Source organism: Convolutriloba macropyga, chromosome 1 (genome assembly GCF_964194025.1).
Source record: "Convolutriloba macropyga chromosome 1, txConMacr16.3, whole genome shotgun sequence".
In the NCBI taxonomy this organism is placed as follows: domain Eukaryota; kingdom Metazoa; phylum Xenacoelomorpha; order Acoela; family Convolutidae; genus Convolutriloba; species Convolutriloba macropyga.
In genome coordinates this window covers 61,264,283-61,281,677 of record NC_134468.1, presented here as the reverse complement: position 1 = coordinate 61,281,677, position 17,395 = coordinate 61,264,283, and the positions used below count along the sequence as shown (strand labels likewise).

The 17,395-nt window shown below is 35.9% G+C and overlaps 2 protein-coding genes across 2 annotated transcripts in view; both read right to left on the bottom strand.

Annotated features, from left to right (window-relative positions):
• Positions 1–17,395, bottom strand: part of LOC142341248 (uncharacterized) — an 88,608-nt gene that overhangs the window by 55,451 nt on the left and 15,762 nt on the right. The window contains exons 2-3 of the mRNA XM_075392171.1: positions 16,779–16,964; positions 13,661–13,817 (exon numbers count right to left, since the gene is read on the bottom strand). Of these exons, the coding sequence (XP_075248286.1) occupies positions 13,661–13,817; positions 16,779–16,964 (343 nt within the window). The remainder of the gene's footprint in view (positions 1–13,660; positions 13,818–16,778; positions 16,965–17,395) is intronic.
• Positions 4,102–12,904, bottom strand: LOC142341258 (uncharacterized). Its single transcript, XM_075392181.1, has 3 exons — positions 12,075–12,904; positions 9,472–9,620; positions 4,102–6,216 (listed from the first exon to the last, which is right to left on the bottom strand). The coding sequence occupies exons 1-3, from the start codon at positions 12,481–12,483 to the stop codon at positions 4,429–4,431; spliced, it is 2,346 nt and encodes a 781-aa protein (XP_075248296.1). The 5' UTR covers positions 12,484–12,904; the 3' UTR covers positions 4,102–4,428.

The following is a 17,395-nucleotide window of genomic DNA, read 5'->3' as shown; positions in this document are numbered from 1 at the left end:
GCAAAAAATTTGCATTCTAAAGACACACGATTACAATAATGGCTTCAAAGTTTGCTCTAGAGCAAATAATTATACTGAACGCGCAAAAATAATTTAGCACCCTCTATATTCATGAAGTAAACATTTAGTTTGATGCAAAATTACTCCAACTTGAAATTTCGTTTTGAAAAAAATTTGTACAAGATTGATTCCATACAAGAGTCCTCTCGCCTACCCACGAAATTCGGAAAAAATGCAACGTCCACTCACCAGAAACCCCATTGTTGATCAGATCCATACAATTTTCACAGTAAGAAGAAAGTTACCACAAGATGTGACTTGTTCAGTTTTGTTAAACTATGGCTAAGTCTGAACTAGTGTTAAACTAGTGTTAAATAAATTATGATCTTGCAACAACATTCTTTTTACCGTGAAACATGGATAGAATTCATCAATTGTACATTGAGGTTTTTGGCAAGTGAACGTTGCGTTTTATTCGAATTTCATAGATAGGCTAGACCACTAGTGTAGGAAATCAATGGCGTAAAAATTTATTTCACAACGTTATTTTACGTTGAAAAAAAATTGCCTCAGAAATAAATTTTACTTCGTGAAAATAGGGGGTCCATGTTACATTTGCGGTTCAGTATATTTCAGCTCAGCGAACACATCGTTCACACAACTTGATTGAATAAAAATAGCTCTTCAAAAATTATAGATATTCTGGTTTTTCCAACTACCTGTCGTTCGAGAGCAATTCGTCCGACATTAGTCGGTTTATGTTTTTATTCCTGTCTTAGTTCTCCACCTGACTTGATTTTGGACGTAAAAAATGGTTCGTCACTAATTTATTCGTCCTTAACTTATTCTTATCTATAATTTTTGATGAGCTATTTTTATTCAATCAAGTTGGGTGAACGATGTGTTTGCTGAACGATCTGTTTGGATCTGTGAATACAATAGATGAGTAGTTTTCGACGTCAATATGCTCGAACGAAACAAATTTTAATTCAATTATTAGCGTTCAAGTCCCAAAATTTTGTTTATATTAAGCTATTTCAACCGTTGAGAAAAAAATTAGTTTTATACCCGGTATCGTATACATCTGGATTCAGGAAAAATTGGGAAACTATTTGACTTGAGCAACCTGAAAAAACAACTGAACAATTCCGATCAGATTAAGTTCTGGTTTGCAGTCCCTATTAAAGGCTCTTGAGCGAAATTCAGGGCAATTATTGTAAATGTGTTGGTCTTTTTTATGCAAATTTTATGCTTGACAAGTTGGCGTTTTTCTTCTAGAACATTCTTTGACTTCTCAAGTGATGTTTTCACGATTTTGCTAGTCATTGTTTAGTGATCTCCATTGCTCTCACTTCGAAGTAAAGCCTTTTGCTAATATAAAATCGGTTAGGGCATAGCCATACTAAGGGCCTGATAGTCGAGTGGGCAGTGGCAGCTGGTTATGGAGCGGGAGGTGAGTGGTTCAAATCCCGGCCGGGTCAAATGTTTTTCCAGCCGCCTGTCGTTCTAGAGCAACTCATCTGCCATTAGTCGGTTTATGTTTTTATTCCAGTCTTTCTCCAACTGACTTGATTTTGGACGTATAAATTGGTTCGTCTTTATTTATTCATCCTTAACTTAATCTTATCTATAATTTTTCATGAGCTATTTTAATTCAATCAAGTTGGGTGAAAGATGTGTTTGCTGAACGATGTGTTTGGATCTGTGAATACAATAGTTGACAATTATTCCTGAATCCAGATGTATACGACACCGGGTACAAAACTAATTTTTCTCAAAACAGTTGAAATACCTAATTATAAAGAGAACTTTGGGAATTGAACGCTAATAATTAAATTAAAATTCGTTGATCAGAGTCATGTCAAGGGCAGTATAGCAAAGATCAAGCATATTGACGTGAAAAACTACCCATCTATTGTATTCACAGATCTAAACACCTCGTTCAGCAAACATCGTTCACCCAACTTGATTGAAAAAAGTAGCTCATCAAAAATTATAGATAAGAATAAGTTAAGGACAAAAAAATTAAAGACGAACCAATTTATACGTCCAAAATCAAGTCAGTTGGAGAACTAAGACAGGGATAAAAACATAAATCGAAAGATGTCGCACGAATTGCTCTCGAAAAACAGGCGGGTAGAAAAACATTTGACCCGGCCGGGATTTGAAACACTCACCTCCCGCTCCATAACCAGCTGCACTGACCACTCGTCTAACGGGCCCTTGGTCTTGCTATGCCGCAACCGATTTTATATTAGCAACAGGCTTTACTTCGGAGTGAGAGCAATGGAGATCACTCAAAAATGAATAGCAAAATTGTGAAAAAATCACTTGAGAAGTCAAAGAATGTTCTAAAAGAAAAACGCAAAATGGTCAAGTTAAAAATTTGCATGAAACAGACCAACACGTTTACAATATTTGCCATGAACTTCGCTCAAGAGCAAAAAATAAGGACCTCAAACAAGAACTTAATCTGATCACATTCTTCCAGTTGACTTTTCAGGTTGCTCAAGTCAATTATTCATGAATCCAGCTGTATACGATACCGGGTACAAAACTAATTTTTTAGAACGGTTGAAATAGCTAATTATAAACAAAATTTTGGGACTTGAACGCTAATAATCAAATTAAAATTCGTTGGTCAGAGTCATGTCAATGGCAGTATAGCAAAGATCAAGCATATTGACGTGGAAATCTACTCATCTATTGTATTCACAGATCTAAACAAAAAGTTCAGCAAACACATCGTTCACGCAACTTCATTGAATAAAAACCGCTCATCAAAATTTATGGATACGAATAAGTTAAGGACGAATAAATCAAAGAAGAACCAATTTATACCTCCAAAATCAAGTCAGTTGGAGAACTAAAACAGGAATAAAAACATAAACCGACTAATGGCAGATGAGTTGCTCTAGAACGACAGGCGGCTGGAAAAACATTTGACCCGTCCGGGATTTGAACCACTCACCTCCCGCTCCATAACCAGCTGCACTGCCCACTCGACTAACAGGCCCTTAGTCTTGCTATGCCGCAACCGATTTTATATTAGCAACAGGCTTTACTTCGGAGTGAGAGCAATGGAGATCACTCAAAAATGAAAAGGAAAATTGTGAAAAAATCACTTGAGAAGTCAAAGAATGTTCTAAAAGAAAAACGCAAAATGGTCAAGTTAAAAATTTGCATGAAACAGACCAACACGTTTACAATATTTGCCATGAACTTCGCTCAAGAGCAAAAAATAAGGACCTCAAACAAGAACTTAATCTGATCACATTCTTCCAGTTGACTTTTCAGGTTGCTCAAGTCAATTATTCATGAATCCAGCTGTATACGATACCGGGTACAAAACTAATTTTTTAGAACGGTTGAAATAGCTAATTATAAACAAAATTTTGGGACTTGAACGCTAATAACCAAATTAAAATTCGTTGGTCAGAGTCATGTCAATGGCAGTATAGCAAAGATCAAGCATATTGACGTGGAAATCTACTCATCTATTGTAATCACAGATCTAAACAAAAAGTTCAGCAAACACATCGTTCACGCAACTTCATTGAATAAAAACAGCTCATCAAAATTTATGGATACGAATAAGTTAAGGACGAATAAATCAAAGAAGAACCAATTTATACCTCCAAAATCAAGTCAGTTGGAGAACTAAAACAGGAATAAAAACATAAACCGACTAATGGCAGATGAGTTGATCTAGAACGACAGGCGGCTGGAAAAACATTTGACCCGTCCGGGATTTGAACCACTCACCTCCCGCTCCATAACCAGCTGCACTGCCCACTCGACTAACAGGCCCTTAGTCTTGCTATGCCGCAACCGATTTTACATTAGCAAAAGGCTTTACTTCGAAGTGAGAGCAATGGAGATCACTAAAAAATGAATAGCAAAATCGTGAAAACATCACTTGAGAAGTCAAAGAAAGTTCTAGAAGAAAAACGCAAAATGGTCACCCGAAAAATTTGCATAAAACAGACCAACACATTCACAATTTTTGCCATGAACTTCACTCAAGATCAATTATAAAGGACCGCAAACCAGAACATAATCTGATCACAATTTCTCAGTGGACTTTTCAGGTTGCTCAAGTCAAATAATCTTTCCCAATTATTCCTGAATCCAGATGTATACGATACAGGTACAAAACTAATTTTTTCTCAGAACGGTTGAAATAGCTAATTATAAACAAAAGTTCGGGACTTGAACGCTAATAATTAAATTAAAATTCGTTGGTCAGAGTCATGTCAATGGCAGTATAGCAAAGATCAAGCATATTGACGTGGAAAACTACTCATCTATTGTATTCACAGATCCACATATTTCCTTAAAAATGTTTACAACTATTCTGGGAGCAAACTAGATCAATAACAGAAGGTTAGGAGCACATAATTATTCAATTACTGCCATTCTAAGTCTTTAATCGTTCACAGTATTTTCCTGTACGCACCCATCAGCGTCATCAACATCATCATCGTCATCGTATATGAACATGCTATCCATTTCACCGTCAAGAATGGTCTGATCTAACAGCATTTGAGCCAAATGCTGATCAGTAACTTTCGCCACGTCAGTTGTGCTCTCACCAGTAACGTAACTGCTCTCCACCTGTGAGGCAATCATTGCATACTCAGAAGAATTAGCCACATCACCAGCATCAATCGAATCAACCGTAGCTTCTCCGATCTCTTCTTCGGCGTTAGCTTTCTCGACGATGTTGTTGTTATCAGCGTTCATGTCAGCATTTTGAATTGTAGCTTCAACTTGAGCCTCTCGTGATGAGACATCTGAAGGCTCTGCAACCTCCTTTATCAAGGACAAGTAACTGTATTCTGCATGAAATTCATCATCGGAATAATCATCCATATCTCCCGTTTCGTTACTGGATCCCAAAACATTCCCACTTCCTTTTGAGTAGCGCCTGGTGTTGGTTGAGTGGCTCTCGTCAACACTACTGACAGTTGAGGCACTTTTGAATGAAGACTTCTGATTACCACCAAGTGTCAGATTCGTAGGTACAATTGCCTGCTGTTGAATTACACTCTTGCTCATATTTGAAGACCCATTTCTCACAATATCAATCTTCTGAGTAGCATTGAACTGTCTCCTCAGAGCCTCACGCAGATGATATTCTTCCCTGATTGCATGATAGCTATGCTGCAGCGCATTGAACTTCTTCATCCACATTTTGTCATTGTCCTTCAGGTCTTGTCTTAACATCATTACTTGTTTCTTCAGCTTCCCTTGCTGATGCAGCAACACCTGTGCTTCTTTCCTTTTCTCAAGCTTCTCCTTGTGTAGCTGTTTCTCCATGTCAGCTCTACTTTTCATCAGCTTGACGACCTCGTCTCGACTTAGCTGAGTTCTGTCTGACAATATGGCGTTCAACTCGTTCTGCAGGGATTCCACCTCCATAAGACGTTGTGCGTCCATCTGATCTTTGACCATGGCAATCTCCATGTGTTTCTCATTACGTTCCTGGTTAAGCACAACATGCAGGTCACTCACTTCTTTCTCAGCATCACTCAACTTTTTGCTTTGTGCTTTGTATTTAGCGTGCAAGTCGTTCAAAGTTTCAGTTACTATATTACTACTTTCAGTGGAATTTTTCAGGCGCTCTTCAAACCACTGAATTTTATTAGCCAAAGTCGCATTTTCTCTTCGCAAATTGGTCAGCTCAGTTTCACGCTCTTTCTTTTCCCGAGTCAGTTGATCCGAAACAGTTGGAGAGCCGCCATCAGCAACTCCACTATCTCCAGGTTTCTCCGCCGAAAATGCGCCGTCTCTGGACACTATCGATATCGTATCATCGACTTCGTCATCATGGATCTCAGTATCTGCTTCCGATTTTGCGTCACCCTCTGCATTTAATTTCACTTTAATAGCTTTTCCACTTCTAGCTTTATTGGCGCTAATCTTTGCATAGCCACCAGAGCTTTTGCTCTTTGGAATGTTGCCACTTTTCCCTTTTGATCTCGACCTTTTCCTAGGCGAATCAGAATGCGCAAGTTTCAGTGCCTCAAATTCTGCGACTCGCTTCTTCTCTTTGCTCAAAGCAAGTTCAAGCAGCTCTGCTTTCTTTCTTAGATCTTCGGTCAAGACATTTGTTTCGTCGAGCCGTGAGTTTAACAATTGATTGTTTGCTTGCAGACGAGTAGTAGCTTGTTCCAGTCTCATTATTTTCACAACATCGTCAGGATTCCGCAACTATCGCACAAATCTTTCAATACCTTTTCTGTTTTATGGTTTTACGCAGAGCCCATGCTTCGGAACCCAAACATCAACACGCATACAAAAACATTATTTAGTCTCCTAGATGTCTCTGTACAGCAAATCGTACATATAGTCAAAACATAGCAGGCAGATTGCCAGAAAATAGCCACAATAGCTTCGTAGATCTGCAGTCTATAAAAAACAGTAAAAAAGCCAGACCAAAAAAATAGTCTTTTCATTGAAGGTGAAATGTTATATTTTGATAAACGAATCTGTATAAGTTATTGCCGCCTCCATTAGCTGCTCTCAGATAACCTTCATTTAGAGTGACACACATTCACTTGACCTTATCTCTTTGAATTAAAGTAAATAAAATTCAATTTCAAAGTGAGGAAGTCATTTTTGAGAGTGAGGTAAGTAAGAGCGAAAAATGACGTCACGCACTCATTTCAGTTGAAATTGTGACGTCATACGGTCGTAACAAAAATCTTGACGACGAATAAAAAAACATAGGACAAGTCCTGAAATACAATTCAAAGAATCGAATGAAAAACCCAGAAGTACTCTACCTGACCAACAGATCAACTGAACAATGTCAGCCAAATCACAGACAAAATCATCTAAAAAATTGAGAGACTAAAACAATCAAACAAACTAAACAAAAATATAATCATTGCTAAAACTCTTGAACCTTTTACCCCTCAGGCAAAACGTGATCCCCTTTAAAAACACCTATTTCAAATATAAGTTCAAAACCAATTTTTCGTTCTGAAATCGGTCCAGTATTATATCTGCAAGACCTGAAAAAAAGTGATTGGCCCTTGAAGATGGATTAACTCGAAAAGGACCGAAAAATTATTAAAAGAAATCAATTGCAAATTTTTATGAATTGTTGTTAAAAATCGTGAAAAAAATATCTTCAGAAACAATTCTGTGTCTCTAAAGTTCTTCCAGTAACCCAATTCCAAGCCTTAAAAATCCATTGGCTCAAGGATCGATAGGAAATAATTTTTAAGAAAAAAATTTCAAATTTCAATAAATAGAAGCTCGTTCTATTAAAATGTTGAGAACCATTCAATTACCCCATAGCGACTATTTATTAACATCTATCAAATTTGGGATGAGGCTATTTGGATACTGAAGCAAGAAAAACAGAATAAAAGAAAAATGTTTTGAAAAACTTGAAAAAAATTGCAAATTTTATTTAAAAAAATTTCTAAAATTTGAAAGCTTAAATTTTTGAAAACAAATCCATTGAAATTTAAAAAATGCAGTTACTTTTTATCAGACCGTGGAATAGGTTTTCGGGCACTTGAGAATGGACAAATAACAAAAATTGACAAAAACTTTAGAAAACCCTAAAAAAATTTTATCAAAATCTCCAAATAAATGCAAACATTCGAGACATTAAAATGTTGAAAACCAATCCATTGTTTACAAGAAACTAAGCAGTGCCGTATTATCAACTTTAAAGGAGATTCCTTGGCCCCTGAAGCTGGAAAAACTCAAAAAAGACAAATATTTTCATAATGTTTGTAATACAAAAAGAAAGCTAATAGAATGGTCATAATAAATTTCGTCTCGCAAAAAAACATAAATTGCACCATTTGGAACCCAAAAACTCCTAAAAACAACTTTTCAGCCTTAAATTAGGGCCATCCCAGCAGCTTCACCAATCTAAGCACTTGAGGGACTACTAAAGCCCACTTGAAGGACTACTAAAGCTGGGCTTTACCTGTTTATCCCGTTATATCGAACACATCTTATAAAAAAACATTGCCAGAAATCCGGTAACAACTCGAAGTGGAAATCCATTTAAATGCCATCCAACTACCCACTAATTTATTATTATCTGAAAACCAAACAAAAAAAACAAAAAAAATCAAATCTGTTAAAATCTGATTAAAAAATCTGATCAAATTTTGTTATAAATTGAGATCCCGAAATAACTATCTCTGCTCAAAATTACTTAATCAAAACAACTAGTACTTACTAAAAACACTTATGTGAATGTTTTATAAATACTTGAGGTCAAATTATGAAAAAAAAGCTCTTAAAAACAACTTGCACTAAAAAACTGGAAAATTTAGTAACTTTTTTATTATTACAAAAGCATATAAATCCAAAGAAAAAATTCTTTTCAGCCAATAGGGTATCCATATGCTCGGAAAGAAATAGGCAAGTCATAATATGCTAAGAAACTTGTCTAAAAAACAGAAAAAAAACGAAAAACTGCAAAAAAAATTAAGGAAAATAGTTCCAACTTTCGCCATTTTTTGTCATATTTCTCAAAAAATATATTCATTTCCACAAAACTGTAACAAATTGTTATCTGAAATTTGCTCAAGTAGAAGGGTTCTTTTCAATATCCATTTGAACCAGTAAATTAAAACAATCGTCAAAAAACGCAAAAATAAGCCCGAAAATCAGCAAAATACACGAAAAACCTCCGGAGAAGCATAAAATTCATATGAATTTCCCGAAACCTTCAAACCACTACCAAACCAGCCTAAATTTAAAACAAAATCTTAGCCAAAAAATGAAAAAAAAACTGCTTTAAAATGCCGCACGTGAACAAAAAATTTCGCTCTCTTACAGAATTTTTTTTCACACCTCAATTTCTCGCTCTCTAGAGAACAGCGATATGAAAAAAAAACACTCCCTTTTCGCTCCACTCTTCATTTTGTTCAGCAACAAAAGCACTCCAAATTTTTTCACGTGTTTCATTTCCCGCTTCAAAATTCACTCCAATAAAATTGATTAAAAAAAGGAATTCTGCAATACTCCTCTTCGAGTCGTAAAAACACAGCGCCCCAATACAAATCAAATTCTTTGAATTGTAAAAAACGAAGAGAAGGCCAATAATAGCCCCAGCTATCGCTGTGCGGCTATTAATAAACAACCTATTCTCAAAGCATAGTTGTCATAACTCAGGTAGGATTCTAATTGAAGTTAACTCAAGAGTCTGACCAACTAACCCTGATAATTATCTTTGGTCCCCAGTCGAAACTAGTCTCTATCTTGCAATATTTTGACAGAATTGATCATTTTTGTCAAAGAAAAAACATTGCCGGCTTAACTTTTTCCTGCAATATCGAGCAATATAGACATTCTGAAGGATAACATTTTCCCCAATTGAATTTTCTTTTACAAGCTCATGCAAGGTAGTCTTGTTCTCGCTTGGGTTATGCAAGGCTTCGTAATATGAAAAAAGATTTTAAAACGAGAGCGAAAGTTGTGTTGACACGCCTGTTTGTGTGCAAGCTGTCCGTTCTGCGCACAATGCCACGCAGTGGCCAAGGCGTCACTCAGCTGTTGTCTGTAACTCCTCCGAAGAGTCTCCATTCTCTCCAAATGTAGCTCTTCTAACTCACCCACTCGCGAACTTAGACTTCTAACTAAAGACAGTTACGACCAAAGCATTCCTCCAATAAACAACACCGACATTCACTGATGCTATCATCTTTATATCATTAAATTGCATTGAACAAATTCCGAATAACTTGCAACACTTTATAGAAGTTGCACTTGAATTTCAGCTTTGAAAAACGATGTCAACAAAACTTATACAAAACTCAAATATATGAGTCACTAATGTCTCTGAAGCTGTTTTCCGTTTAAAGAAGTTTTCTGAATCATCATTTTTCCATTGTCGCGACTGCTTTCGCTCGATCGAAATTTAAACGATATTTAAACAGATTGATTTTTATGACATTTCAATGCCGCTTTAATTTACTGAGCCCTTTGAAGAAATCTGCATACCTAAAAATTAAAACTGGCCTCATTCGTTTCTTAAAATAGACCTTCTTTGGAAAACAGAAAACGACTGAATTCGGACGAAATAATCTTGGACGACAGGTAGGAGTTCGCTTTAATTGTAGCCTGCTCCACTTGCGATCGCTAATCTTCAATAAATACAGCAGCAAAACAAGAGCATAACCCACTAAAGTCGGGCGAATTGCTCTCAAACAACCGGTGAGCGGTTGGTTTCGTCAGTAGCTAGCCACGGTTTAGTGAGCCTATCTTTAGCTTGATTCGACTCTGCTACTTTTAGTTTTCTAGCTTTATTAGTAAATAAATCAAATAAAAAACATTTCAAAAAATTTGCAAAATTTTGCAAAACTAATAAAGCTTCGATTTCGCAGTGAAAATGTTCCGAACAAATTTTTTTCCTAGAGTTATGTCAAGTAACCCATCTGCAAGACGAAAAACTTCGTTGGTCACTAATGATCGTTAAACTCAGAAAAGGACAAAATTATTCAAAAATTTCGAAAACAATAGCAAAAAATCTTGCTAAAATTCAAGATATTAAAATCTTCAAAACCATATCATTGTCTCAAGATACTATCCAGTATCCCTATCCCCAGCTTTAAATAGTGTCACTGGCTCATGAGGATCCATAAACTTGGAATATAACAATTTTACGAAAATTTGAAAAAAATTAAATTTTATCAAAAAAGCGCTAAGAGCTGGAGTTTTTAAAATATTCATAACCATTCCATTAACTCTAGAAAATATGCAAAAGCTTATCATCGAGCCTTGAGGAGGTCCCTATGATCCTGGTGCCGGAAAAAATGATTAAAAATTCAAAAAGATTCAAAAACTTGAAAAATTGTAAATATTTTTTAAAATGGCTGATATAAAAATCTTGAGAAAAATTCCATTACATCTAGAAGCTATGCAGTAACCTATAATCAAACCCTAGAGGAGGTTATGTGGCGTTTGAGACTGGAGAAACCTAAAATCCGACAAAAAAGCAAGTTTTATCAAAAAAATTGATAAAAATTGTCAAATTAAAAAATTGAAAGCTATTCCGTGGCAAATGATATTTTTTCAGTAACTTATTATCAAACCCTTAAGGACATTTTCTGGTCCCTGCGTCCGGAAAAACGCGGATAATGAAAAATAAATGTCTAAAAAATTGAAAAAATTTGCACGCTTTGTCAGAAGATGCTAAAATTCGTGATGTTATAATCTTGAAAAACATATTCCATTACACTTAGAAACTATACAGTAACCTATCTTTAAACCCTAGATGAGTTTTCTCGACTCTTGAGGCTGGCGAAACCTACAAACCGACAAAAATTTTCAAAAAACTTGAAAAAGAAAAATGCAAGTTTCATCAAAAATATTGATAAAATTTGACATATTAAAAAATTGAAAGCTAATCCGTAGCAAGTGCATCTTTTTCAGTAACTTATTATCAAACCCATCAGGACGTTTTCTGGCCCCTGCTTTTGAAAAGACGCGGATAACGAAAAATAAATGTCCAAAAAAATGAAGAAATTTGCACGTTTTGTCAAAAATTGCTAAAATTTGTGATGTTAAAATGTTAAAACCATTCCAATACCACTAGAAACTATGCAGTAAACTATTATAAAAACCTAGAGGAGGTTCCTTGGGGGGCAACAGCGTGGTGGTGGACGGGGCGGTGGGGGCAATAGTGGGGGGGGGGGTCAACAGTAGGGGTGTCTTCAACCAGTAAGAACCGCCCTTCACACCATAAGTATAAGTCTCCAAAACAGTTTGAGCTGAAACAGAACTAAAAGGCTCTAAGAGCACTTAATGCCCGCTAGGCGCTACCTGTTTATCCCGTTTTTGAGGACGAAAAGTCAAAAGCGTCAGACGAAAAATCGGTCAAGCGAAAAATCGCTTAAAAAAAGACCGACAGGACTAATATAATTGCTACAAACTTCCTTTGAGAGCAATTAAAAATGATCATGCATTTAACTGATATCTGTATGAGTTGAGCACGCATCTTCAATCTACCAACTTAACTGCTCCTCTCCAAAAAAAACAACTAGCAGTCTCTTTTGACGCACTATGGGAATTTAAAAAGAGGAATGCTTTGCCTAATTCGAGTGCCTTCACTTCCACTTCTTTCTCGTAGCAAGCAATCAAACCTTCCCTTGTCAATATCAAATCATGCTTCCACGCTTTCAGTTCCTTCCCAAGTGTCGTAACCTTCTGCTCAGTTCTCTTCAAATCCAGCATGTAGCTCTTGTCTACTTGAGTTGACACATCCTTTCCAAAATAATTGGCTCTTAACTGGTCTGAAATGGCAATGGCGAAGAACTCTTCCACGTCCGCATTGTCGTTCGAGAGTGAAATTTGATCACTGGTTGATACTGTACGCGTGGCCGCACTGAAATTGGTTACAGACAGAGGCGGGAAATCTTTCTGAGCATCGTGTTTGGGGGAAATTGACACTGATCCTCGTGGAGAGGCCGAAGTACGTTTAACGTCCACAGCTTCTGTCATTATGCCTCAGTATAAATTCATGAATTGTATGCGTCCAATCAGAAACTTTTTAGATGATCGTCAAAAATAGACAAAAATGTGATGGCTTGAAAGAAGACAGCAATTATGATCAGTAAAGTCACAAAATTCCAAGTTTTTTTTCGACGGCAACTATTTTTTTTTGTAATCACAGCTTTTTAGATTATATAAATAAACAATTTAAATTTCAATATGAGGAAAAACATATGCAGATGACTTACAGAGAGAGCAAATGAAAACATATTGATCAACGCATAAGGTAGATCTATACGCAATCAAAAATAAGGAAAACATTACTTCAGTGATTATGGCTGAATAAAAGGCAATCGAATGAATCGAGCTAACCTCATGTAGAAAATTAGAACAATGGCACAAAATCATGTGTAGTTCAACAAAGCCGATAGGTAAGGCAGCCTCAAGATTAAAAGATGATTCATAAAGGCCAACATTTATTGATATCGGTCGCCTACAGCCGTCACTTGAATTCTCTCACTCAACTTTAAAGGCTTCAATTGGAACACAACTGTCAATTGTTAAAATAATGACCCGATTGTAAGCACGAATTCTCTCCAACAGAGTAAAACTTTCCACTTAGGTGGCCTGCCTAACATCGGCTTATTTTAATTTCGGCTTTCTTTGTTGCCCCATAAAGCCAATCGATGCTTACTAAGCATTAAGACAGGTGCAAAAAGACATACAGGGGGACAAAAACCTTGTAATATAACCCATAAGTAGTACTTAAACACTAATTACAGCGTTATTCAAGGGCAATACGCACAACGTAGCGAACTTTTTAAGGATCAGAGAAACACCAGTGAACCCACTGTTTCCACTGTTTTTTATTTAACTTTCGCGATTGAATAACCCATGGTGGTTATATTAGAGTAGTAAACAGAAAAATAGCACGGTGAAATATTGAGGATAACGCCATATAGGTTCAAAGTTTTAAAACAGCACAGCATTTAAAAATTGAATCAACGCTAGTTCCCATTTTTAGTTGCTTTTTCATCACATTTTAGACCCCGAAGCCGACAAACGTGATCTAATATCATCAAAACCAGATAAACACGATCCGCTGACAGTTTGTCACTTCAAGATCAAGTTAAGTCCTGGATTGATTCAATCTTCAAGTTCATCTCCGAACTAATTTTTGACGTACCGGAATGGAGTGCTTTGTCAGACAGCTCCTGGACCTTTGCAGAGCCTGGAGCAGATGAGGACATTTTTGATATGGAACTCCGTTTGTTCTCCACACCACTGTTGCCACTATACATCCCTTGTGTACCACTCATTGAACATTCATTCTTCTCCATCACCTGTCGAAATCATTTACCACAAAAATAACCTCTAAATATTTTTCTAAATAAGGCTTACTTAACGTGCGTACATAAAAGTCCCAAATCTAGTAAATATTCTACAACAGTTATCTCAATGACCAAGGAATCATTATCATACTTTTAAAAAACTATGATAATGGAAAGCCCCCTGCCCTAAATAGGTACTCGGGGCGGGAAGCCAACTCCCGTATAGACAAAAATAACTTCAGAGGAATGAAAAAGGATATATAAGTGACTTCATATTGAATACAATTTATATGGCGAATTAGGAAAGCAACCGCCCCTCTTACACTATGGCTCCAACGGAAACTTCCACCGCGCGCTACGGAGACAGTATGCAGCTACGCAAAAGTTACTTTTTGGCCTGCTGGATGCTATCACAGAGGAATGAACTCTTCTTTTCTCGCTCATTTTTTGCGGCCAACCTCTGTATGGTTTTCGACACTGGCGGAATAACGCCAATGCACAAGATCAAAAAAGTTGTTTATACTTCAATTATTCGTAGTTCATACATCAATTATTTGATGGTCTCGTGATAATTATACAAGTTCGGTATGCTTTTAGGGAAAACTCTTAGCAAACGGATAAGACAACTTTCACAACGAAAACATTTTCATATTATAGCTGCAAAACTTTAAGCTGAGCGAAGCTATATTGCAGTGCTCTTGGTTTTTACAATCCAAGAATTGGATTGTATTGCTGCTCTGTTTTTTTGTAAGATGTTTTCACACCTTTTTCCATGATTTTGAGCTTTCAAAACGGGATAAGCAGGTAACGCTCAGCGGGAATCTAGATTAATTAGAGAGCCTTAGCTGATTGTATTAGTCGTTCAAAAGCTTAGAGTGGTGGGAAGACTGTTTTTCAAGATTAAAATGTCTATTTTATTAGTTTTTGAGCCAATAATATTTTGAAATATATTGTATTTTTTGAAGTTTTTCCAGCACCTAGAGAAATGGAGGAACTCCCTCTAGGGTTGCTTAATAGGTTATTGCATAGTTTACAGCAACAATGGAAGAGTTTTCAACAAAAACATTACGAAGCTAGGCGATTTCTTAAAATTTGGAATTTTTTTTTTCAAGTTTTAATAAAAACTTTTGCCATTGTTTGAATTTTCACAGCCTTGGCGGCCAATCAATCTCTGCTAGTGTTTGGAAAAAGGTTACAGCATAGTTGTTAGGGATAAAAAAAGCCTTTCAACATTTAAAAATCAAATTTTCGCAACTTTGATAAAATTTGAATTATTTTCATATCTGAAAATTTGTGTCATGTTCCCAGTTTATCAAATTTTATGGGCATATGAAGGTTTTTCAGGCTTCAAAATAGGCAACTGAATACTTTCTAGAGACAATGAAACGGTTCTGAAGATATAAAAATTCATGAAATTTTCTTCAAGTGTCCTGAAAATTATTATCAAGTTCCATGTTTATTGAACCTCATGTGCCCTTTTAAAAAAATTGCAATTTTCATTTTCTTAAAGCATTTGTCATATTTCATCTTTATTCTAAATGTTTAGACTGAATCTTTAATGTTCAACAGACCCCTTTCAAGAATAGTGCGTGATTTAATGGTTATATTTAAAAAGATCAAATTTGGCTTTCAGGATAAAAACTTGAAGCAGTTAAAGCAATGATATTTTTTATTTGAATAATTGAATTTCTTATCTTTTGAGAGTATTTCTTTCTGGCTGACATTAGTCAATTATTCTGCTGGTCAGATACAGTAGTTTTCAGTTTATAATTCAATTCTTTGGATTGTATTTCAGGATTTAACCTGTCATGTTTTTTTCTTTCGTCACCTTTCGCTCTTTTTCGTTTTACACAGCAAGACAAAATTTGTGAATCACTTGCTCTCACTAACGGCATTTGCGCATCATTTGTCACTCTCTTTAGCCAACCTTTTCAGTTCAATTGCGTGATTGGCTTTTCATCATACGCGACTTGTCTCACTCAATAAAATGACTTTTGCACTTTAAAACTTTAATCTTTATCGTTTATCTCTATTATACGGCACGCAAGTCTAATCTTTTGCAGCTATTCCGGCAATCTGCCGTCTATGTTATTTAATACAATTTATTCAAAATATTTTACTATATTTTATAAGAACTAAATAGCCCACTTGCTTCGATATCTAATTGAGCATCGCCTTCAGTTGTGGAACTTCTATTAAATAGATCCTGTGCAAATTCTGAAGACAGGGCTCCACTTAGACATCATCACATATACTTCATTGAGTAATCTGGCAAGTCAGTCTTTTATATCATTATTCCTAATGTGGTTATAACTACTTTTGGACAATGTAGAGCATGAGCTACATGAAATATTTTGCCACGCGCCCAGGTTGATGGTAATTTTACAGCGTCTCAGTCTTATAATATCTTTAAATTCTTCACCGGTTAAATGACAATTTTATCGTCTCAACAGGATCGCAATCAACCCGAGAGCGATCAACCTTCCAGATCTAGAGAATATTACTCATTTTCATCAATGAGATTATTCAGTTGTAGATTTTTCTCACTAGAGTATAAGTGCTTTTGTTTTCCGATTTTCTGTTCTTGCATAATTGTCTGTCTTGCATACTTGTCTCTCACTTGAAGAGATCTTGTTTATCTTTTGCTAATTGCAGTGAGAAAAACAGTGAAGTAGTATTAAAAATCTTGCACTCTAGGTTCACATATCTTGATCATTAATACCCAGAATTTGCATTTTTACATGGTTCATTTTTGCCGTCATATTTTTTTCAAAAATGCCGTCATACATAGTTGTCAGCTCGTTTCCACTGTCCAAAAGAAATGGCTATGTGGAAATGATGACACACTATCAATTCCATTTAAGGCTATTTGAACCATACCAGCTTTCCATATTAAATTACTTGAAGGCATGTAGCTGAAAACTCCAATAATTTAAAATGCAATCAACTAACAACGCCATCTTAGCTCCTCACCTGAACAATCTGACACATGTTTTCCACTGAGTTGAGCATTTGGTTGGCTACGGAGTGTGCTGCACCTGACGTCATGAATTGTGTTACTGCTGCCGAAAAATTGCCAGAAGTTGCTGTTTCAGTGGTTGCATTCGAGTAGGCCTTGTTTATCTTTTGCTGATTGCACAGTGCGAAGAACAAGGACACCTAGACAACTCACTGGCTTAGAAACATGAAAAACTGACCACATCTAAAATCTCACGCACCTAAAATAGGTTCTGGTTCCAAATTTGAGGGAAAGACTGAACAAAAAAATAAGAAAATCTCGAAAAAAAATTATTTCCTATAATTAAGTATCAATCATTTATGAGTGTTCACTGATTAAACCTATATATCCCATAAAACTAAGCAAAAATATTTTTTGATGGTTCTTGTCATATTTGAAACCAAATGTGAGAAGAACCATCAAGAATTTCATTTCAACGGGTTTTAACAAACTTTGACGTCAAAGCCCATTTATGTATTAAAAAATTTTTTAGTTCACCGTTTTTCATGTTTTAACCCTAAAAACATTGCTAAGAGCTCAAAGACAGTTCGCTTGAAATGTTTTCGGAGAAAAGACAAACTATGTTTTAGGT